This window comes from Lissotriton helveticus, chromosome 4_1 (genome assembly GCF_964261635.1).
Source record: "Lissotriton helveticus chromosome 4_1, aLisHel1.1, whole genome shotgun sequence".
NCBI classification, from domain to species: Eukaryota; Metazoa; Chordata; class Amphibia; order Caudata; family Salamandridae; genus Lissotriton; species Lissotriton helveticus.
The window spans coordinates 1,030,214,921-1,030,240,501 of NC_136063.1; the positions used below are offsets into that span (position 1 = coordinate 1,030,214,921).

At 45.6% G+C, this 25,581-nt stretch overlaps 1 protein-coding gene across 2 annotated transcripts in view; it reads right to left on the minus strand.

The window, feature by feature from the left end:
* ADCY2 (adenylate cyclase 2) overlaps positions 1-25,581 on the minus strand; it is a 1,840,236-nt gene that overhangs the window by 1,116,852 nt on the left and 697,803 nt on the right. For both annotated transcript variants that reach the window (XM_078687629.1, XM_078687630.1), the window contains exons 5-6: positions 19,839-19,997; positions 17,836-17,968 (exon numbers count right to left, since the gene is read on the minus strand). In XM_078687629.1, the coding sequence (XP_078543755.1) occupies positions 17,836-17,968; positions 19,839-19,997 (292 nt within the window). The remainder of the gene's footprint in view (positions 1-17,835; positions 17,969-19,838; positions 19,998-25,581) is intronic.

The following is a 25,581-nucleotide window of genomic DNA, read 5'->3' on the forward strand; positions in this document are numbered from 1 at the left end:
GGGGGGGAGGCGTGTTAGACCTGTCTGCCTTTGGGTAGTCCCTCCTAATTAATTATTTATTTTGTCCCCTTTTTGCCCCTCAAACCCTTTTTATCTTTTTGTGTTCACTGACTTTTTTTAGGTGTTGACAGGGGTTAGGTGCTCTTTGCCCTCATAGTTTTTTGAGGCCTAGGCGCCTTCCTGACAGGATTTTTTCTGACATACAAAATGGTGGCTATTAACTGCCACAACTGCCACCACTGGGACTGGGTCCATAGGGCACAATAGGATTCGTCTAGAACCTTCCGGTCCCTTCTGGACCTTTTGAGGTCAGCCTATAAAAAGGCTGGTGTGTGGGCGGCCATTTTGTGATGACCATAGAACCCGAGGAGTGAGGCTGTGACCTGGGGAGGGTGGCGCACAATTAGTAATTAGTTACCTTTAAGGCTGACACTTTCCACTTGAGGACGCTCCCCCCTGAGTCCCTTTGACTGAGCCCCGGTGTGGTTCATTACCCCTCAGGGAAGTGGCCCTTCAAGCTCCTGCTGGCCCCCCTCAGGTCCTTCCTGAACATTCATCTAACCCCCCTTGATAAGGCTCCAAAAGACTGACTTACCAGAGTTGTGAGTAGTGCAGCGCGAATCCACGAGGGGCCCTGAGGAGCTGTAGTAGAGGAGGAGCCCCTGGGACCCCGCGCGGGTCTGAAGAGGTACATCGCCCCTGGAGAAGTGTTGTGAATAGCGCCAGCTGAGGCGGGAGACACTGCTCTCTCGCGCATGCCCCGAGGCGCAGAGATCGTGAATAGGCGGCGCCGGGCGGAGACACTGCTCCTTCGCGCCTGTTCTCTAGCGCGGCTGCCCAAGGAGTGAGGTGGGAAGCGCAGGAGAAAGCGTGTGCAGCGGCGCCCAGCGGAGACAATGCTCCGTGGCGCCTGTGTGGAGGCGCGGCTACCAAGAGGTGAGGTGGGTGGCGTAGGAGGCAGCGAGGGAGGCGGCGCCCGCGGGGACATCGCGCCTGAGAAGAAGCGCGACCACTCGTGTAGAGAGAGTGGACACGAGTGGCAATTCCAGGCCACTGGTGCCTCGAGGAGGCCTTCCTTAGTTGTGGGGCTGCTGGGCATGTGGCCTGGCCTATGAAGGAGGCAATGACTTGAAGAGTGAAGCCCTGGCTGCTGTGGTTGCCGCTTCTGGTCCCAAGTAAGGTGGAGAAGGGAGGGGCTGTTAATTCACTGGGCAACCCCCGTGTGTCACCAAGGAGAGGTGGTGCTCCATAGTCAGCCAGTATTTGGTTAACTGAGAAACTGAAGGAGAGGAGACTGAGACTAAGGTCTATTGACCCTGCAAAGTGAGGAAACAGTGTAAATAAAGAGGGCAACTGCCCAGTGACGTTTACTTTAACCCCTGTGTGCCGACAAGAGTGGGAATTATGCTAAAGATCTGTATTCTCTTTCAAAGGCGGGAGGGGGGAAAGAAGCTCTGGGCTTGCTTGACCAAAAGTATTTAGGATGTTTAAATAAGCTGTGTTGTGCACTGAACCTGTCCATTGGAACCCTAAAATAGTCACCTGTTCTAAGGGAGGGAGTGTCACCCTTTGGGTGCCAAGGTGCCAATTTAAGTGTATAAGCCTGAAGATTTTCAACTGAAGTGAATGTTTAATGTAACATCAAAAGTACAGTAATAAGCTAAGTAAGGAGGAGAGGAAGAGTTTACATGATAAAGAAGTGTGACCCTTAATTTGTATTGTAAAAGTGATTTTGAAACAACAAATGAACCTAAGAAAATAAGTAACTGACAACAAGAGAAAATATAAAGCTTTTTCTACTTTTATAAAAATTAAGGTGTAGTGTCATTTTTGAGTGGAATTGCATTGAGTTACCGCTGGGTGGTGTGCAACCTTTACACATGTGCCTCTATTTAGTGACTGTCTTACCCTAGGCCAGGCTACCCTATGTAACCAGGCTATCCTAGGTCCAACAATCTGTAAATAAATAAAGGCAGGGCGACATTGTCTCCATCCGCCCTGCTTTAATAAAACAACATGCATTGTGCTTTATCTGGATACATTGTCACATGGGCATTTACATAATGCTCTTGACCAGTCGTTTACAGTTGGATATGAGGTTAAGTGGTGGAAAATCCCGAACCTAAATCTTGTCAAAAGATATCTGTCATATCCCCCCTGTACACACAGCAAATAAGGTTGTATATAAACAGTTGTCAGGATCAGTTGGTGGCTAATCACCATTGTTTTGTTTAACTCAGATGCTAATCTAATTTCTTCTACGTGCAACATTACCATTTTTAAAAAAAATCTTTACGTTTTATAAGATTCATGCAGTCTAGCTTGGTATAATATTCTGGGTGGCCAATGTCCTGCATGAAACCTCCCACATATTTAAATCATGGTAATTTACAAGACTTATCCAATCCCATTGAATCCTTCATTATTTCTCTGTTTAGTCTTGCATTCTCGGTAGTCCAAATTCTGTGCCATCACAATACTGGTTGTGCCTTGATCAAATCAGAGATGTGTGTGACCCCCATTTCTGAATGGCAATTAAAAACAGGGGTACTATTTGGGACACTTAACAAAGATCTCAGAAAGGTGTTTTCAATTCGTTGAATTATACTGCAATCTTGAAAACCCCAGATACCTGCCCCATAAATTGCAGTACTTACACACTGTGCACAATATATTTTTAGTAGAATGTCTGGTGGCCTTCTCCCCAATTTTTTAGAGAAATTGAAAAGTGCTGCAATAGATTTCATAAAAAGTAGGGACCTAGCCTTAACGGCTGGTGACCAAGAACCAGATTTGTCAAAAAGAACTCCCAGATAGCTGAATGCCGGGGTAATCTCCACCTTTTTTCCCCCCGCCTGGAAGTTTCTGATCTTCTTTCTACTATAGCCACATGACATCACAAAGCTTTTTTTTGCGTTCAATTTTAATCCAAGACTGGCCATTAAACTTGTATAAAAACAAAGGGCCCTTTGTAGTCCTATTTGATTACGGGACATGAGGACAGCGTCGTCCGCATACAAAAGAGAAGCAATTGGGCGGGAATTTGCTAATGGCGGGTCCCTGGTGTTTGACACCAACTCCTGTTCTAAAGCGTTGGTATATAATGAGAACAGGAGAGGTGCCAATACACAACCCTGCCTAACAGGACGTTCAACTTTAAATGGAGCGGTGCACTCACCCTCAATGCCGTAGCAGACGTTTGCTGTGGCTCCTGTATATAATTGTCTAAAATATTGTATTAAAACGGGGTCGACTTTCATATCTTTTAAAATCCCCCATAATTTCTCATGAACTACACAATCAAAGGCCGCTGAGAGGTCTACAAAAGCCAGATAAAAATCACCTCCCTTTACTCTAACATATTTATCAACTTGTCTCTGGGGCTTTTGCTCGTTTCCCTGACCCCCGCGCAGCCGAGGTGGACGCTGCTGCGGGACAGGCTCTCCCCACTTGCCGCCATCAGCGAGCCTCCCCTCAGGCCACGCCCACCTGTACGAGGCCACGCCCACCAGCCTACTTAACCGGAGCTGACTACGAGCTCGGCCCTTGATCTAGACACTCCCGAGGCTTCCCTGGGAGCACAGCCCAAAACCTAAAAATCGATCTTTTTAAAAAATGGTGGTAACTTGCTTGCTTTTAATTTTGTCCACTCCTACCTTGTCTCTGGGGCTTTTGCACGTTTCCCTGACCCCCACGCAGCCGAGGTGGACGCTGCTGCGGGACAGGCTCTCCCCACTTGCCGCCATCAGCGAGCCTCCCCTCAGGCCATGCCCACATGTACGAGGCCACGCCCACCAGCCTACTTAACGGAGCTGACTACGAGCTCGGCCCTTGATCTAGACACTCCCGAGGCTTCCCTGGGAGCACAGCCCAAAACCTAAAAATCGATCTTTTTTAAAAATTGTGGTAACTTGCTTGCTTTTAATTTTGTCCACTCCTACCTTGTCTCTGGGGCTTTTGCTCGTTTCCCTGACCCCCGCGCAGCCGAGGTGGACACTGCTGTGGGACAGGCTCTCCCCACTTGCCGCCATCAGCGAGCCTCCCCTCAGGCCACGCCCACCTGTACGAGGCCACGCCCACCAGCCTACTTAACCGGAGCTGACTACGAGCTCGGCCCTTGATCTAGACACTCCCGAGGCTTCCCTGGGAGCACAGCCCAAAATCTAAAAATCGATCTTTTTTAAAAATTGTGGTAACTTGCTTGCTTTTAATTTTGTCCACTCCTACCTTGTCTCTGGGGCTTTTGCACGTTTCCCTGACCCCCGCGCAGCCGAGGTGGACGCTGCTGCGGGACAGGCTCTCCCCACTTGCCGCCATCAGCGAGCCTCCCCTCAGGCCACGCCCACCTGTACGAGGCCACGCCCACCAGCCTACTTAACCGGAGCTGACTACGAGCTCGGCCCTTGATCTAGACACTCCCGAGGCTTCCCTGGGAGCACAGCCCAAAACCTAAAAATCGATCTTTTTTAAAAATGGTGGTAACTTGCTTGCTTTTAATTTTGTCCACTCCTACCTTGTCTCTGGGGCTTTTGCTCGTTTCCCTGACCCCCACGCAGCCGAGGTGGACGCTGCTGCGGGACAGGCTCTCCCCACTTGCCGCCATCAGCGAGCCTCCCCGCAGGCCACGCCCACCTGTACTAGGCCACGCCCACCAGCCTACTTAACCGGAGCTGACTACGAGCTCGGCCCTTGATCTAGACACTCCCGAGGCTTCCCCGGGAGCACAGCCCAAAACCTAAAAATCGATCTTTTTTAAAAATTGTGGTAACTTGCTTGCTTTTAATTTTGTCCACGCCTACCTTGTCTCTGGGGCTTTTGCTCGTTTTCCGGACCCCCGCGCAGCCGAGGTGGACGCTGCTGCAGGACAGGCTCTCCCCACTTGCCGCCATCAGCGAGCCTCCCCTCAGGCCACGCCCACCTGTACGAGGCCACGCCCTGAACATCGCTACAAAACATGTGCTTTCCCCGTACGCGCAGCGGACGGGCGCAGCGGGCGCGCCTAAGGCAAGCCCGTCTGCGCCCGTCCGCGACGGGCCGGGACCAGGGGCCATAGACCCTGCCCATTCTCTGGTATACTCTTCAGCCCAACTCTCTGCATATCCGGCCTCTTTTCCCCCTTCCCCTTCTCTGTTGCAACGTCTTGACTCTTTTGGTATTCTTGCCCCCCACCCTCTTTGTTCACTCCCTCTCACCCACAGTTCCATCTCTCCCCCTTCTGATCCTCCACCCGCCACTCGTTTTTCACCTGCCCCCCTTGCAGCTGCTGCTTGCCTGCTCAATACTCGTTCGGCAGTCAAGCATCAGATGGAACTCTTCAACCTTTTGAACACAGACTCTCCAGACTATTTATTTCGTACCGAAACCTGGTTTTCCACTGATTCTCTTCCGGATCTCTTGGCTATTCTTCCTGATACCTATTATGCTCTCCGAGCGGATCGCCCGGTAGGAAAGGCTGGCGGTGGTGTGGCGATGATTATTCGCTCCACCTTGAAATTTCAACTCCTTGCCCACCCCCCCATACCTAACGTGGACTACCTGGTGGCTCGATCTCTTAATCTTTCCGACCCCCTCACTGTTGTCCTTATGTACCGTCCCCCTCAATCCATGCCTTTATTTGTAGCTGCTTTACAGGATCTCTTGGCCACACTGGCGGTCAACAACTCCTCGGTTATCCTGCTTGGTGATTTTAACTACTGGCCAGGTGACCCAAGGGAAGATCTTCCTTCCAAAGACTTTACTGCCACCCTTCAGTGTCTGAACTTCTCGCCTCACATCTCGGCCCCCACCCATGTCAAGGGTCACATCCTGGACCAAATCTGGTCATTGCGCCATGATGTTTCACCCCCTTCTATACTCCCTTGCATTTGGTCTGATCATTCCATTATTTCATTTTCCATTTTTTCGGCCTCGACCGACAAACTGTCTCTACCCAAAAACATACTAGCTCGCAGTTGGAACCAAACGGACCTTGACTCTCTCTCGCTTTCCCTGGCCTCTTCAGCGCCTGATTTTACTGACCTCTCTTTAGATTCGCAGACAGAAGCCATTAGCACTTGGCTTTCTTTCTCCTGCGATCAGGTCGCCCCGCTTAAGAAGGTCAAATCCGTCCGCCCCTATGACGCACATAAATGGTTCACCAGGGAGCTCAAAGACCTCAAACTCGATCTCAGGCGATCGGAACGCCATTGGAGACGAAACTATTGTCCCACTCTCCGTGCTAAATACAGACTTCTCCTTAACGACTACAAAAAAGCGATCCTGGCGGCCAAAACTAAATACTTCACCGAGAGAGTTGCCCTCTCTGCTAATAAACCCCGAGAAATTTTCTCCCTGGTCCATCACCTTGCTACCTCTGACCGCACTAGTACCAGTCTTGTTCCATCTCAGATCCTCTGCTCTTCACTCAATGATTATTTTATTTACAAGATTGCCAACATAAAGGCCAACATTCCTATGGTGCATCAATCTGGTGCCCCTTGCATCCTCCCTCTGCCCTCCTCCTCTCTGGATCACTTTCCTCCCATTTCCATGGGCCGCTTCCTTAATCTGCTTTCAAAAGTCAAGTCCGGCTCTCCGGCGGACTGTGCTCTGGCACGGATCCTCAAAACTGTTTTCACCAGCTGTCCTGCCCCCCCCCCTTGCCCTTCTCAATGCTTCCCTGGCCCTGGGCTCTGTTCCTTCCTCTTTCAAAACCGCTATAGTTTTTCCTATTCTTAAAAAACCTGGTCTAGACCCCTCTCTCCACTCTAATTTCAGGCCTATCTCTTTTCTTCCCTACCTGGGTAAGATCCTTGAAAGCTATGTTACATCTTGTCTGTCCACTTATGTCGAGGAGAACCACCTCTTGGCCTCCCATCAGGCGGGTTTTCACCCAGGACACTCCATGGAGACAGTGGTCATCGCGATCCTGGACGAACTCAAGGGGAAAGCTGACATCAATCTTCCCCAAGCCCTGGTTCTCCTCGATTTGTCCGCTGCGTTTGACACGGTTGATCATTCCATCCTTCTCGACCGTGTCAGCGCAGCGGGCGTTCGGGGCGCAGCCTTTTCTTGGATTGCGTCCTTTCTTCAAGACAGGTCCCAAGCGGTTCACCTCTCAGGCTTTTACGCTCCCCCTCGTTTGGTTACCTGTGGGGTCCCCCAAGGCTCCTCCCTCTCCCCCCTCCTTTTCAATCTTTACATTTACCCCCTTATCATTCCTCTTCGCGAGCTGGGGGTCTCTGTGTATAACTACGCGGATGACCTCCAGCTCGTCTTTGATCTTTCCTCCCCCTCGGACTCTTTCCCTAAGTTCTGCTCTACTTTAGTCTTTATTTCTGAATGGATGAGCATCAATCACTTGAAGCTCAATCCGGACAAGACGGAGCTTGTCCTCACGGGTGGCCCTTTAAATCCTTGGTCCACGGTTCACTGGCCCCCTTCCTTTGGTCCCCCCCCCTCTCCGGTTTCCTCCGTTCGGACCCTAGGCATCAAGGTCAGTCATGACCTGACCATGCACGCCCAAGTTAGTTCCGTTGTATCTTCTTGTTTTTTGTCCCTTCGCCTCATTCGGAAGATCTCCCGGTATTTCTCTGCGGGCGCCCTCAAATCCATAGTCATGGCTCTCATCACTTCCCGCCTTGACTATGGGAATGGCCTGTACGTGGGCATACCCGCTTATGAAACCCGACGTCTTCAGGCCATCCAAAATCAGGCGGCCTGCCTCATTCTTCGCCTTCCCAAATCTTCCCACATTACCCCTGCACTTAAGTCCCTTCATTGGCTCCCTGTGCACCTCAGATCTTTTTTTAAATTGGCCTCTCTGGCTTTTCGGGCGCACACCCACTCAGCTCCCCTCTTTATCAGCTCTATGATCACTCCTTATGTCCCTAGCCGCACTCTCCGTTCCTCTTCTCTCTCCCTTTTGCACGTCCCCCGCTTCCGCAAATCCAGAACGGGGGGCACCCGTTTTTCGGTTCTGGCCCCCCGGTTCTGGAATAGTCTTCCTCTCTTCATTTGTTCCATTCCCATTTATACCCATTTCCGTAAAGCCCTGAAAACATTCCTGTTTTCCCAGGCATTCCCTTGCTAGCTCCCTCAGATCCCCCCATTGAGCCAGGTCTAGTCCCCAGCGCCACGAAGACGCTTGGCCGCAGTGCGCTTTATTACGTTTCTTTTCCATTTCATTTCATTTCATTTCATTCAAAATCTGCACATTTGTGCCTAAGCCAGCTCTAAAACCATATTGGACTTCACTTAAAATATTATTATCTTCGGTCTATCCCGGTAATTTTTCTAAAACAATTCTGCCCGATGCTTTCATTAGAGAGTCCAACAGTGATATCGGGCGATAAGAAGCAGGGTTCTCTCTATCACCCTTTTTAAAAATAGGTACAATGATGGATTCCGACCATATTGGATAAAACCTCTTTTGCAACACGCTTTTAAAACTCTTGTTAAAATCGGACCCCATACCTCGAGATTGGATTTATATAAATTGATGGGGATCCTGTCTGGACCGGCGGCCTTGCCGCTCTTACTTGCATTGACTGCCATAATGACATCTTCAATTGAGAAGTCAAGTTTAATGGGTAAGAGGGCTGTTGGATGGTCTCCATTTCCGGTCTCTCAAGGATACCCTCGTCTGGATTTTGTCTTGCGTAAACAGTAGAGAAAAAGTTAATCCATACCTGTTCTTCAGTTGCCAGCTCAATAGTAGGTTTGTCTGCTTTATTGGCAAGAAAGGGTGCGTTTACCGTAGCCCAGAATTTCATGCTATCTTTGGACTCGGCAGCCTCAATAAGATCGTCCGAGGCTTTGTTTTTTAATTCTATTAACCTGTTTTTACGGGCTGCCTGGTATAGTTTCCTGCACTCCCTAATTACAACCATGGCTCTTGCTTCGCTGTGCAATGCCTTTTTCAATCTGCTGTAACTCTTGGAGCAATTTTTATCAAACCATCCTTTATTTCTATTTTCGGAACGCTTGGTGTCTTTAAAAAGGGTAGTTTTTACCACTTCAGTGATGTTTTGAAAAGCTATTAAGATGTCATTATGGGTCGGGTTATCGCTTAGGCATTTTAAAATTGGGTCAGCGGCTTTGGCTATTATTTCGTTGCCCAGTTCTGAGCAATCCCGGCTTCCCCAACTGATAGTATATCCATTTTTTTCCCCAAGAATTATATCCCACACCCATGCTATCTTATTGCAGATCTCACTGCAATCCCCACTTGGGGTGTTTATGTTCACACTAATAGCCCGGTATGATAATAAAATCTATGAATGATTGGGTTCCTTTCCCAATAAATGTATTTTCGAACTCTAAGGTAGGGGTACACAGGCGATTCGAGAATCACAAGTCGTGTTTAAACATGACCACGTTGAACTGGTCGCCCTTAGTGGTATGTTGAAAATGGAATGAAGGATCGACATCATCTAAGGTTAACCCGCACTTTCCGCCACCTACCAGTGGGAACAAACTGGAGTTAAAGTCGCCCCCCCAAATGGGTATAGTCTCAACATTAACATTTAGAGCGGACTTAATCATATCTCCACTTAGTTTTCCCAGGACTAATCCTAAATGTACTAGTTTGATATTGTTGTAAAAATTTACGAGGAACAGGGTGTTATAATTATCCATCTGAATAGACACCGTTTGATTAAATATTTCTGAATTAACCATAGCACACTTATATGTGGCCAATCGATTCGGAATATATGTACATAATCCACTTTATGGCCTACTACTAGGGAATTGTATCGTAGGTTTATGAAAAGTCTTGAACCCATTTATGTGGATGGTTTCAATTGCCCAGGTCTCTTGGAGACACAAAAAATCTAATTTATCAATGTAAGTTAGTCATGCCTGATCCACCGCCTTGTTTTTTAGGCCGGCCACGTTCCAGGACAGGATTCTGAGTATACCTTCTGGGTTAACTTTCCGAGACTGAGCACCGTTACTATTACTTAAGTTGTTTTCTGCTTCAGCCTCATTGTCTCTTGGCTGCGCTATCTTATTAGCCGTGTTCTCATTGGGAAACTGAGAGCCGCTGCTAGAAACTAAGATGCATTCAGCTGCGGCCTCTTTATCTCCTACCTGCGTGATCTTTTCACCCACGTTATCAGGTTTTGCTGAATTCCCGGATATATGGCTATCCCTTGTGGTTAGATGTCAATCAATCCCGTCCGTCGAACTAAGGGGGCCAAATCTATTTGACACAGCAACTGGGTAATGTATTTCCGCCTGTCTCAAACCTGTCCTATCAAAATTAGCCAAGATATTAGGGTTTTGGGGTGGATAAAAAAATCTCAAAGGGTGGACTTGTATGCTAGCTTCGATAGAATTTGCTCTGTATACTCTTCTTAGAACTTCCCTAACTAGGGACGGTGCACCTAGGGACAACACTATACAATCACCTTTATAACATTTATCACGTTTGCCCACCCAGGCCACCCTCCTCACCATTTTAAACTCTTTGAAGAGGGCATTTGTTAGGCCTGTCCTCTTGCCCAGCTAATCAATTGTTTTATTCCTCAAAGCAGGCCAGTATTCTTCAGTGTGAGGTGATAGTTTGGGGATATTTGCTAAAATAATAGTGTAGGATGTTGCCGCTGGAGGAAGGTGGAGTGTTTGAGCATTATCAGGCTCCCCACCCACATGATTTGCCTGCCTATAACTGTTAATTCCATCCCTTGACTCAACCCCTAATTTCTGGCCCTTCCCTCCTAGAGTCTTAGAAGTAGATCCCTCTTCTATCGATGTATGCTTATTCGCCCAAGGGATGGATGTGGTGACTCCTTATTCATGGCGAACACTCTGTCTTTCGGTTTCACCTTTTTTCTTAATTTTCGGGGAGGTAGTGATAGTATTACTCCTATCAGATTGCACACTATTCCCCAAAGAATTCTGTTTTGGTGCATCCCTGCCTATTGCATTTGTCTGGAGACCCCCAAGGAGTTTCCCTACATTGGATTCGATTTTATCCAGCCTTGAACTTAATGAATTAATTGATAATTGCATGGATGCTTCAAGACCTTTTAAAGCTTGTAGCACTTCAGCTGTCTCGCTGGTGGTTATCGATGCTATTTTTCTCCCCTTTTGGGTACCCGAATCCCTCAGTGTTTTGTTCTTACCCGCCTGTGTTTTTACGTACAGCCTTTTTGATTGGGGCTTATAGATCTAGGGGTAGTAGCAGCTGCTGGGTGTATCAAAGCTATGTCTCCAAAATTATTGGTCGTTACCATTCCTTTGGGCAAATTACAGCCAGTTGTCCTTAGAGTTAACTCGTTTGCTTCAACCACATCAAGTAAAATGTCATCATCAATTATCTGGACACACCCATTGTTAGTTTTAATGCGGCTATCTGTGACCAATATCTCAATCCTCACTGTTTCTGTCGGGCTGCTTTCACACATCGCTTTTTTGGCCACATCCTGATATTGCGGGAACAAGATGGCAGAATCATTAGTTATTTTTTCTTCCACTGAAATTATCTGCCTCTCAATATCACCCACAGCCCCTGTTAAATAGTTCAATAAAGACATGTTAACTTTCCTATGTTTACTCGGGCTTTCGATATGTGGCTTGCAGCTTGCTTTCTTTTCCCCATTTTTACTCTACCACTCCCACGAGCGCAGTTCAACACTTTGTCGGACCCTCGAGCCTTTTAACACGATATTTCACCTACTAATAAATACAAAACTTAAAAACCCGAGATTATGGGGCCCCTAATGACCACTAATTTTAAAGATTTTAAGAATAAAATCAGAGTCTAAAAGTGAGCTAGACGTGTGCAAAGAGCAAAGTGCAAATTACGCAGTCCAAATTGGATTAGCAGCCATAAGTCTCTCATGTGCAAAAAGGTGCTTGCGTTAAGTACTTAGTGCAATGTCATATAAAACAAAAGTCCACAAGAGACGACAGTATGCCCCAGATATGTCAGAATGACAGTACGTTGCTTAGTAGTTCAAATAATATCTCGTATCTGGAGAATTAGGGTGGTGGCCCAGCACAGTCTCTTCCGGCCTGCGACGGGAGCGGACGGGCCAGCCCTTGGCCCAGGCTTGGCGGGAGGACAGCCCCGGTTTTAAACACCTCCGGGCGCGTAGCGTGGCGTCAACGGCCGCAGGGAATGCTGGGGGACGTAGTTTTCCGGTCCCCCAGACGCCGACACAACAATGGCGGCCCTCCGCACTCGGGACTCGGCCCCTGCCCTCCGTGGAGCACCCGCGAGGCAGAGGGCTGCAGGCAGCAGCAAACGTGGCAAGTATGGTGGCAGGTAAGGTGGCAGTAAAGGCATCCCGCGCCTCGGGAGGCTGGCCCTGGTTTTAAACGCCTCCTGGCGCGTAGCGCGGTGTCAAAAGCTACAGGGAATGCTGGGGGACGTAGTTTTCCGGTACCCCAGACGTCGACACAACAATGGCAGCCCTCCGCACTTGGGACTCGGCCCCTGCCCTCTGTGGAGCACCCGCGAGGCAGAGGGCTGCAGGCAACAGCAAACATGGCAAATATTGTGGCAGGTAAGGTGGCGGTAAAGTCGTCCATATGGTCCAGACAGTAAAGCATGTAGCACTGTGACACCGACGTGTTCCTTTTCAACTGTGGCCGATGGTCGAGCAGGAGTAGGGCAAACTAGAGAGGTTGGGTGGCATTGAGAGGGTCTCCGAGCGCATGTCAGGGTGTCTCTGATAGGTATTGCCAAAAAATCTAAGCAGTCTTCCAAAATATGCCTGTGCATTGAAATGCGCCTCCTCAATAAAGCCATCACCCCCACGATGGATGACATAATCGCACTCCTCAACAGAGCCCAGTGGTTTTCCAAACTTGGCATCAATGCAGGATACCAACAGCTGCAGCTGGTGGAAAGAAGCAGATACATTACCGCCTTCTCTTCAGCAGCTGAAGTCCTCCAAAATGCCATCAGGGAAGTGGTCTCAGTTCTCCAGGGGGGTGATGAACATCAGCAATGACATCTTGAGCCACTCTGCCACACCCGAAAAGCACCGGGAGAAGTGCTCATTCTTTGAACAGTGCATTAAACTTTTTGGATCAGTGTTTACCAAAGACTGCATGCAAGTTGACCCACAGAAGTCACTAGTGATCCAACATGCCCCAGCACCATGCAACGCCACCGAAGTTCGCAGTTTTCTGGGGATGGCCAGATACTTTGGCTAGTTGATTTGCAACCTGGCAAACACAGCAGAACCACGCAGGGCACTGATGTAGACAGATGCAAGATAGTCCAGGGGCCTCAAGAAGACAACGCATTCCAGGATGTCAAGTTGGCACGTCTTAGCAACACTGTGGCGGCCTACTTTGACCCCAGGCAACGAACTGAGCTAATTGTTTATGCAAGCCCAGTGGAGCTGGGAGTGGTGCTGACACATGAAGTTGACCTGAGGTGATAGGCACCCCTTGCATTTGTTAGCAGCTCTTCATCCCCCACAGAAATCAGTTATGCTCATATCGAATGGGAGGCCCTCTCCATCAAATGGGCGTGTGGACATTTTTACCTTTACCTGTGTGAACGGCCATTCCGAGTAATCACAGACCATCATTCACTGCTTTCACTGTTCAGGCATGAGCTGAGCTCTACCCCTGATGGTCTGGTGCTACGAGGTCACCGCATTGTCATCCCTGCATGGATGACACAGAGTAGAAGAGTTTGCACATGCAGGGCACCAAGGGACGGCCAAGACCAAATACATGCTAATAGAGAAAGCATGGTTTCTCGGTCTAGAAACTGTTGTGGGTGATCTTCTGAGGAGATGTAGTACATGTCCTGTCACTGGCAGCCCAGAGGCCCCAGTACTCATGAAGAAACTATGTGACACCTCATGGAAGAAAGTCAGCCTGGACTGTGGTAATTTCTCTGATAAAAGGACCACCATGGTGTTAGTGGATTGCAATTCCAAATACCCTGTCATGGTACTGGTTGACTCAATGGCATTCAACAGTATTGGCACAGTGCTGGAGAAGATCTTGTCTGTGTTTCGCCTCCGAGAAGAAATCAGGACAGATAATGGCCCACTGTATCTTCCTGTAATGGCTGCAAGCCAATGGCAATGTAGAGCACTTTATGCGCACATTGAACAAGGAAATGAGGATCGCAGTGTATGAAGGCAAAAACCCAGGAATCAGGCTACATCGATTCCTGCAGGAGTATCGAGGAACCCCACATTGCACAACTCAATGTTCTCCTTCGTCTCTCATGTTACGAGGGTACCGGATGTATATGATCCCAGTGCACAAAGGGTGGTGGCCCACCTGAATATGACCCACAGGGTACACAAACCAGGTGAGCAATAAATAATATGAAGGCTATCCTGCAGAGGAGTGCAAATCACAGCTAGCTGGAGCCTGGGGAGCAGGTGCTTTTAAAGGACCGCCGACCAGGATGGAAGTTCGGGACACCAACTGAACTTGGAGCTTGGAAGTTTACAACAGTGGAAGGCATGATGGTAACTGCCTGCAGAGGGGAGAAAATGGAGATCCGGAACACGTCATGGTTTAAGAGGGTAGACGGCCTGGAAGGTGGTGGGTTAGATAATGAAGGGATAGAAGTAGCGGCATTTTGCGATGCAGGGTGCGCTACGAAATTTATTTTATTTATTAAATTGTTTACTTACCTGCAATTATCCATATTCCGTTGTTTACCACCCTCCACCCTCCCCCTCCCCGCACCGCCTCCCTGCCCCACCGAACTCCCTCCACGGGCCGCGGCTGGAAATAAGAATAAGAGGATGTAACTGAAGAGGGAAGGGTTCTTAGCCAGTGGCCAGAGAATTACCAGATTGGAGACCGTGAACAAAATGAGAGCTCTGTGACAAACTCTCAAGGTGACACCAGCGAAGAAGAAACAAACAGCAGTTCCTGGACTCAGCACTACAACCTACACCAGAATCCTCATAAAAAAAGACTCAATGACTTTGTGTGTAGAATCCAGTTGTACGAACCAGAATAAACTGGGGAAGGGATGTAGTGAGCCACCCTGCAACTATGCCTCAACCCTAGACACAGTTGTGAAGCATCGCACTATCCAGCCGGGAGCGACTGAAGGCTATAAATGAAAGGGAAAGACCGCTTGAGATCTTTGCCCAGGACCATACCACTGGTGTCACGTGTACGTTTCTTATGGCGAGCGACCACTGCAGTGCGGAGAACCTCAAGGCAGATCTCACCACAGACCCTATGGCCAAACAGATTTGTTCTTTCATCCTCCACCTATTCTTATATGCTGATGACTCACAGAATGTCATCTCCATCAATGAGAAAATCCAACTTACAGCCAAGATTTTTAGGCACTGTATTGGGAGTGTTTCCTCATGAATGACTGTCAATTGTTTGAAACTGAATGAATAGAAAAAGGAAGTTTTTATTTTTGGGAGCCCCCACTCTATTTGGTCCTTTGGATTGTTACCTGCAGAGATAGGACAGCTTCTAACTACGGTGGACTCAGATCATAGCGTAGCAGTTATTATTTACTGTATGTTGATGTTTATTAATCAAACTAGTAAAATCAATTACAAATTGCTTTTAATATTTGAGGCTACTAGGGAAAATATTGCCTTTTCTTCCTATGAAGCATCATAAGACAGTTGTCAAGGCAGTGATTAGGTCATGCCTGGACTACTGCAATGCTCTATATGTCAGGCACCCTTCCACCACGTTAAAAGACTACATCTGATCAAAAACAAAACTACAAGATTGTTGCTAGGCATCTCTCGACACCAATCGTTCTCTAAACCTCTCCAAGCTTTACACTAGCTTCTGGTTCAAAAGAGAATCATGTTTAAGGCAAAGGACCCTTGGGCACCAGGTCACACTTAACTCCCTATGTCCCCACACAGAACCTCCACTCCTCAAATGCATGTCTTTTATCCATTCCTATAATGAAGAAAGTGTGCCTTGGTCACAGATCTGTTTGACTACTATTCTGCTATGATTTGGAATGAACTCCCACTGTATATTAGATCAGAACCTACTGCATGACTTTTAGGAAAAAAATGAAACATGGTTTTCCAATTAATTTACAGTATCTGTATTGCATCGTGGCGTCATAGGGCGCCATAATTCAGGTTAATCGCAGCTCTTTATTAATAGTCAATTTAATTCAATTTGATTTAATTATGGTGCTATCTATGCAATCAAGCCTCTCGGGGCACTAAAGTACCTGATCCAGTGTCACAACGTGTGCAACAAAAAGGACCCCGCCTATATTTATCGTGCTAGGGTTTGAGACAGGTACAGACTCGTGTAAACATAGTTAGTTGATGCAATGCAAGGATGATACGCCCCATAGAGAAGTTGGCCACCACCAACGCAATGGAAAATGAGCAGTGAATATTTCTTTCTTCCATATATATATGATGCCATTCAAAGCCATGCAAAGTGACTTTGCGTGGCTTCATAAATATGACTTAGTGGTTTGCGCCGCTGTTGCGTCACAAAAAAACGATGGAACGGCAAAGCAAGGGTCTCGTAAATATGGGGCATATGTACCGTTCTTGACCAATAAATATGAATTATTTGCTTAAAAAAAAGCAGGACCATATCAGATTTGTGAAAGTTTTATTTATAAAGAGGAGGAACAAACAAATATGAGCGTCTCATTAGTAAAGTTGTTTAATTGAGAATGAAAAGAAGATAATTTCAAGAGAAAATAGAAGGGCCCCAGTGGAAATACCTACAGGAGAAGATTATGAAAATATCCAAGATGAACGGCAATGGTTATGTAAAATGAATTGGGGACACATACACCTTGACCTTAATGGAATAACACAGCAATGATTTCGTTTTCCCCCCCCACTGAAAGCTGTAATAAAGTTGGTGAATTTGAAATTGGTAAATGTCAGCTCAATTTTGAACCCTGTAATAATTTCCGTTAATGTTTTACAAGATTATCATAAATAAATGTATAATTTGATGGGAATGGGAAAAAGAACAGTTCCAGGTACCATTAAAAAAACTGGCCCCTTTTTGCGAATTACTCACCAAAAAAGTAGCCAACATTTGCAAACCGCTGACATTTTGAACATGTAAAGACAGGCTGTGTTAGTGCTTTGCAAGGTATGGGAGGCTGCATTCACGATTCAACTGCAGGCAATGTTTGTGGTGATATCAGGGATATCAACAGATAAATAAAAGGCCCACGAAACCATAAAAAGGACCAAAAATAGACAGAAATTGGTCCACATACTCACCTGCCAAATCATTCCTTTTGGCACTGCTAGATTGCCCGACAGGCCAGTCCCACACACATATTGGGAATCTCAACAAAATAAATGAATTTCAGTTAAAACTTAACACGCATGATTTATGTTTTGGGAATCTCAAGTTAAGGGTATTGAATTATTAAAGATTGCACAAGGAAGGAGTTGGTGCAGTTGCTTTTTAGGAACATCTTAGCAAAGATGCGTTTGTAGAGTGTGTTGAGAAATGTAAGAAACACATTAGAAAGTGGATGTGGATCTAACGTGTTGTGATGGTAGTGATTGGTGGATGCAGGATGTTAATGCAATACTGTGGTACTGAGTGACTTTCTAAAACATTATGATGAAGAGATGGGGGAATGCTCAATGTTATGGAAGTACGTTGAGACATTACGGAGATCCCTTCTAGGGCACTCTAGTTTACAGGTTCTAGAACACATATTTCAAATCTTCTCAATTATACTTTTTTAAATGTTGCAATATGGGGAATCACTTGGATATTTTTGTCCTGATTAAAGAGGTTGGCTCAGAAATGTGCATTCCTGATCTGCAGACTTTATTTCTAATGATTGCATTGGTATTGGTATTCAATTTTTGCAAGAAAAATGAACTTAGAACACTATCACTTTAACTGTATGTTACTGACCTTGGGATTGATAACAAGGTAAGTTATCACGCCATGCTCCTTTAAATATGGATCTCTTATTGACCCGTCTCCAGCCTCCACTTTGTAAGCACCATCCAAGTTTTCCAAGGTGACAGAAGAAATATGAACTCGCCTAAAATGTGGAAATAAAAAACAAATCAAATTAAGTATACAACATTGCAATGCAAGCATTTAACATCTGTACTATTAAACTAGTCAGATACAAGCAGGATCTTCTGTATAATTTCACTTGTTAATGTTTTCCAATTACTCTAAAAGGCATTTGTCACCACAAACGGAATAATTTTAGGAGGTAACTGACCAGTCTGGTTAAAGCCAGTGTGAAACTGTCTTCAGGTTTCTTAGTTTACAGAAAGACACTAAACACCCTTGCATGGCCTCACACCTTTGATAAGCTTTCACCTACTTGGTATGGAGAGGATCCAATGCCTCTGCTCATCTTTAGTATTTGACCTTTAGCAAAGGTCAATTAATAAGGATGATCCTTTAAAGGGCCATTTTCATCATTCCCACAAATTACAATATTTATTCCTAAACCTTTTCTGGAAAAAGTGAACAGCATAGAGCACTGATCATGTACAGCATGAACGGTTCTTCTCATTAGGGCAATAAATCAGATACGGCTCAGGTGTGACTGGTTGTAGGTACGTTATTTTTATTCGAACACCTGAGTTGCCACAGAATCTTAGTGGTCTGTAACTATCTCAAGCTTATGGTGTGTCCTGTGCATGTGGTTTTAATCCTCCCACCACCGTGCCCCTTTTCTGCACAAATTTGCAAATGCTGGACCAAGGTTACTTAGTTTTTGAGAATTGCTGATGCTAGACAACAACTGTGTCTTGCTAATTAGCCAATAGTTAGGTGTCGCCATTTTGAGAATCTATTCAGTGGATGTTAAATACATCTTAATATAATAATCCGTTACCAAAGAAGGCTATCACTTTTAGATTAATGCTAAGTACATGATCAGCATGTTCATGGTATTTCAAATAACTAAATTGATATAATTGGTAAACCTCAGATCACTGCCTTTGAGAGTACACAAAACAATTATGTGTGCAAATTAATCACACCCCACATACAACATTCCAGAAAATAAATGTTTTTAAAAAGTAATATAACTTAGAAAACTGAGGGTCGTTCAGGAACAAACATGAAAAGCGTAAGGAAATATGGGGCATATTACCAAGCAATAGCGATAACTATCGCTATTGCTTGGTTAGAGACGAAAATTTACCGCTGAGCTGCGGCGATTTTTATCGCAGATAAACCTTGGTATTACAAGGTTTATCGCAAATGCGATAAAAAACGGCCGCAATGCATGAATATCGCTGAAAAGTCCGCGATATTCATGCATTACCGAGCTAATGCTCTTAGCCATGTTATCCACCTCCCATTGGATAACATGGCTAAGAACTGCTCAGGGCAGGTGTTAGCTTTTGGAGATATTCGCGCTTAGCGCGAATATCTCCAAAAGTTGGTAATAGGAGATAGCGATGTTAGCGACTGTTTCCAGTCGCTAACATCTTGGCACGCCCACTTTGCATGTCATTAGTGATAAATATCACTGACATGCAAAGTGGGGCCCAAGATGGTCGCTATCTCCTACTGGCTGTCGCTAACTGGTGTTAGCGACAGCTAGGTAATAGGGAGATCATTTTATCTCCGCTTTCTTGGCTTTTAAAGCCAAAAAAGCGGAGATAAACCCCCTTGATAATATGCCCCTATATTATTCCTACACGCCTGTGAAGACGTTACGGGTCTCGTTTCAGAGCAGGAAACAACGAATTTTCCGAAGAGCTCTAAACTTATACGAACTACCTATTCTTTTTTTAAATTCCATGATTTCTGTATTCTTATTGATATGAGTTTCATTCTACAGAGGGAGCAATCTAAAAGACGTTTCTATTTAATCAAAAGCAATTATACAGCAGATTAAGACAATTTTAGGTGCTGATGGTGAGATAATATAGTTGTCTTACCCTGGTACTCCACCTGCTTCCATGTGGTTTGCTAAAGTCACGTCATGCGACCAGACATCATATTGCCATTTCTGCAGCCCAATAACACCACAAAGCACATTCCCAGAATGCACTCCTACACGCATGTTAATGTCAACGCCCGTGGCATCTCTTACTTTTCTGCAATAAGGAAACATTCAATTAGGATAATGTAGAAAGCGGACGTAAATATTGCATAATAGAGCGATCAGGTTATTCCAGGAAACATTTCCATGCTTTTTGTATCCTGCATACAGTGATCATACCTTCAAATACTCCAACTATCAAGAACACTCACAGTACAGATTGTACATTTAGAAAATGTTGTTGGAGGTGATCCCCCTCCCCCAATGAGAAATAAGAACTTAATGGGCCCGATCCACAAAAAGTGTAGAAATACTTTCCAAGATTTGCTTGAATGGAATGTTACATTTTTTTCGAATTCTAATAAAAAACCTTCCAAGACATGGAATACGACCAAAGAGCTGCATCTGAGACAACTTTTCAGGTTAGCTCAGATTCTTAGGTGTACCCGTGGGAATTAAATGCATTTTTCAGGCGCAGACACTTTTTTAGTATGGATCTAGTGCTCACACAGTATAATTTCGCATTGGAAAAAGGCAGAATTGTTTCGCAATTTTATTTTTTAAATTATTTTTTTCTCCACGGGAAAACATATTTCCCCATGGAGAAACTCCTTCTTCTATACTCCTTTGAGATCTGGGTGCATTCTATTCCCTTTCCCAAAGAGGATGGGAGTTAAGCGACCCTTTTTAGAGAGCAGAATATCCGATATCCAGGGTGAGCGCGTGCATTTGAGTGTTTTTGGAATGTTAACACGCTTACGTAGTTTTGGTTTTTCCCAAACTCATAAACCAAACTAGGATTTAAGACGCTGCTTTCCCATCTACTGCACTGGATTTAGGGGCATATTATCAAGGGGGTTTATCTCCGCTTTTTTGGCTTTAAAAGCCAAGAAAGCGGAGATAAAATTATCTCCCTATTACCTAGCTGTCGCTAACACCAGTTAGCGACAGCTAGTAGGAGATAGCGACCATCTTGGGCCCCACTTTGCATGTCAGTGATATTTATCACTAATGACATGCAAAGTGGGCGTGCCAAGATGTTAGCGACTGGAAACAGTCGCTAACATCGCTATCTCCTATTACCAACTTTTGGAGATATTCGCGCCAAGCGCGAATATCTCCAAAAACTAACACCTGCCCTGAGCAGTTCTTAGCCATGTTATCCAATGGGAGGTGGATAACATGGCTAAGAGCATTAGCTCGGTAATGCATGAATATCGCTGACTTTTCAGCGATATTCATGCATTGCGGCCGTTTTTTATCGCATTTGCGATAAACCTTGATAATAGCAAGGTTTATCTGCGATAATTTCTGACGATGCTTAGCGTTAAAAAATTAGTTGCTAAGCATCGTTAGCGATAAATATCGCTTAACGTTGGTAATATGCCCCTTACTTCCTTTTGTGAATGACTAGTGGTTGTAAACCCTGCATTTTGCAGTCATACACATATATTTATCGCCAAAAGCGCATTTATGAATTGCGCTCAATATATTTCAGATACAGAATAGTGATGTATACTCTAAAATCCTTAATATTGCTGTTTTCAGATTTATTAAATTCATTCGACTGGTCCAGCCATACTGACAACAATGGATTTCAGTATCAACAGGACCCATTTACATCACCCAAAGAATGTATTTCAATTTATGTCATCTTGTATCTGTATCCATTTGGTTCATCATGTTGTTCCAACACAGGGACTGCTAGCAATTTTTAGCTTATGAATATTGTTAAAACCGACAGTTGATTCTCTCCATCGTAGTTATTGTCTAAGCTTGAGGGTATTTACAAAGCGTAAATACTAGTTAAATCAATTTTTACATTTGAGGCTTATTTCACAGTTTGCGTTAGATTTGTTCATACCTCTTCGTTCATTGTTAATTATGATAAGCAGAGGAGGGGCTAATATGAATGAATGAATGAATGAATGAATGTGAGTCTTATAATGCGCAAAAACTTAACCCCAAAGGGCATCAAGGCGCAGATAACAGACAGAAAATCATAACAGAGGGAGGGGGTGATATAGTCATAATTAATTATTTAGTACGCCAGGGAAAAAAGCCATGTTTTCAAAAGTTTACGAAAAATCATCAGTGAGGGTTGGCTAGAGAGTTCAGGCGGTAGGGTGTTCCATAGTTTGGGCACCAGGAAGGAGAACGCTCTTCCACCCCATCTAACCTTGTTGAATCTCGGGACGGTAAGCAGGTTTTTAGTGGATGACCGAAGTGGTCTGTTGGGGATATAGGGGCTAACTAGGGATTTAATCCCTTCAGACCCTGGTCCAAAAACCGCCCTGTGGGCAAGACAGAGGAGTTTAAACGAAATTCTGGCCTGAATTGGCAGCCAATACATGCATCCCAGGGCCACATCATTTTGTGAAAAGGCAACGTGCACATTTTGTGAAGAACATCTATAACATTTAAAAACAGAGGGAATTCGTTGTATAAATGCTGTGAATAGGTCTTAAATAACTCCATATTTTAAATGAAACAAATGGAGCAGTTTTTGTGGGATTGAAAAGCCACTTTAAATATAATCAAAGTTTTTTTTGTGTATTTTGTGTTTTTTATCTAGGTAGGTCTGCAACTAAGCGAGGTTTTCTAGAACTTGTACACGACTAGTTAAAGGGAAAAATGTGTTCTTATCTCAAGATTTCCATCATATTATTAGATAAATTAATCAGTGTGAAATACTTTAGTGGTATTACTTCAATAGCGGCAAATGAGGCGACTAAGATCAATCCTATTGCTGCTCTCATAGCATGAGGATCCTCACAAACTTGGGCTTCTGATGTAGCACTGCCACCTCCTAGTGGTAGGTACAGTTATGGTCTCAAGCTATGAGAGCAGCAATAGGATCGATCTAAGTGGCCTCATTTGCCGCTCAGACAGTGCCTTGGTGCCTGTGGATTTCTCCAACCCAGCTGTGAAACACAGCCGGGTTGGAGAAATCTAAGTGTGCAAGTCTGTTTGGCCAGCTTAAGACGGCCGTCCAAATTGACATGCGCACTTCACAGGGCACACTACCTCCTCCTCCTTGCCATGCTTGCCCCTGCCCTGCCCGTCCAAGACTTCCTGGCTCAGTCAGTCAGCAGGATGAAAACATTTAAATATAGTTATATTATCATTTTATTTTCTGATTACTGACTCTGTGGAGCGAAGCTCGTCCGCCATTATGGAGCAGCCGCCCCTGCAGAACTTGCTTGCCTTTATGGTGTTTATTGAGATCCCTCATATTCCAAAACATGAGCGTAAGGTTCAGCAGGTCTCACTGAAGAGAGCATGTGCAGATCTTGAGATATGTCTGATGGATCTGGAAAGTGAGTATGGATAATGACTAATGTGTACAAAATAGCATCAAGGAAAAACAGCAAACATGGGATAAAACATTTGCAGTAACCCACAACACCCCCCACCCACATAAGGCAAGTGATGGGCCCGGAAGTGACCCAAATAAGCAACCCCAAATATACAAAACAAAACATTAACCAAAACTGTATGTACGACTAGGAGGTGGCAGTGCTGCAGCAGACACCCACGTTGGTGAGGATCCTTATGCAGAGTGGTGAAACAAGATCCAGTAGTCTAAAGAACAAATGTCTGAGGGTTCAAACAGACAAGGCTGCACTGAGCCAGAGAGCAGGGGCTACAGGTATCAACATAGCAGGGAGAGCAGACAAAGAAGATGTGCAGACATCAGACCGATCTAGAAGAGTTCTTCATTGGCTCTGGTGTGAATGTCCGGGGGGATCTGTCTAGAGTAGATCATCAGGACGACAGGCGCTCACCAGCGTGTAGTTTGCAAAAGGCCTGTGCTGCAGGCAGGGTATGAAAGAAATGAGGTTTACCATTGACTTCAACTCTGAGGCGTGCTGGATACAGCATGCCTTGTGCAATCCCATTTTTCGCATTGGGGATTTGACATCTGAAAATTTCTAGCGCGTCTCTTGGACCACCATGGTGAAGCCAGGAAATAGGGAGATGTTGGTGCCCTGACGTTGTAATGGACCATTTTCACGAGCCAGCCGCAAAGCCACCTTAAGGTCTCTGAAGTTCAGAAGGTGGGCAATTATAGACCTTGGAGGGCAGCCTGGATTGGGGTGCGGGCCCAATGAATGATGCACAGGTTCCAGCAAAAAATGTGAATGTAAAGTATTGTCTACCCAACAGGTCTGTCAGCAACCACTCAACAAGCAAATTGAAGCGCCCAGTATTGGTAGATTCGGCCATCCCCAAGCTCTCTCCCCTTGCCTGCTTTTTCCCTTACGTATATGTCCTTATTGTCTATCTCGACCTTACATGTAACTATGTTGCCATGCTCTAACAATTGTGTAACCTTTATAACAATGTAACCTGCAGCTATGGTCTGATACTCATGTAAAGCACTCTGATACCTCCGGGTCTAGCCAGCGCTATATAAAACCTTTAAAATAAATAAATAAATAAATAAATATGTAGGTTATTGCACCTACCTCTAGCATCCAAATCTTTGCTGTTCATGCCCACAGATTTAAGCAGTTTTTCCATTCCCTCCAATTGCTTCATGGTCTACCCAGCTCCATCCTCCAGGCCCGATAGCCGCACCTCAGCGGCCTCCAACTGATTTTCATGGCAGTTGAGGCATTCACACATAGTGTCCAGTCTTCTGCCCTGAGAGTCAAACAGACCATCAATGGCTCTAAATCCTGCTCTAAGTTCAGCCATTATGACATCTGTGCCTGTCAGCTGCTCTGGGCCGGAGACACCCATGACCCCAGCCTCAACTATAGGTACGGGTTGTGCTGAAGACTAGTATTTCAAGTGGTGTCAGGTTTATTTCCCTCGGGTTGCGGCGTTGGACAATACCGTCGGACGGGGACCAGTCCGTTGAGGGAAGGACAATCCCCCCAGCATGACTCCCACCACAAACCCCCTCAGTTGCCACTGGAAAGGGGAACAATTTGAGGCACGAGGGAAGGGCAGAGCTCACAAATAGTTTAATGGGCAATGTGGAAAAGTAGCATCCCAGGGGTCAACAAAGGGACCAATAATCATGGTCAAAGAGCAGAATAAAAAATGGAACAACATGCCCACAGTGTCCACATCACCCCACAGCACAGATGAAGTCAGATGGGCGCGACGATCTCGTTACATTGCCAGATTTAGGTATCATCTGCCGGAGCTTCAATGCCGTGCTGCCATGTTGGTTGGCGACTTCGCCATGCCCCTTCTCAGATACTTTATAATCTTTTTTCATATATTGCATCTATGAAATCTTCAAAAGTCTCTATCTATGCAGTCCATCTATTGCCAATATTGTGTTTTTTGGCAGTGTCAAATGCAGATGGCGGTTTTAAGAAGGAAGCAACTGTATATACATTTCTGAACAGTAGTGGTCCCACAAGAGTTTTTTGTGGAACTTGATCAGGCAGAGCCTCTCTGGCACCTTGTGACGTGCTGGCTTTGGGCTCAGGCATAATTTTGATTGTGAGCTTAGATCTTGCCCTGGGTCTCCATTGGAACTCTTTACTTGATGGCGGTCTAGGGAGAAGTTCTGAGCCCCTACAGGGTAGCTTTACTGGTGGGTCTCTTCGTTTAGGGACAACTCTGCTAGCACAACCCCGACTCTCATTCTGGGGCTGCTCTCCGGCACGCTGTGT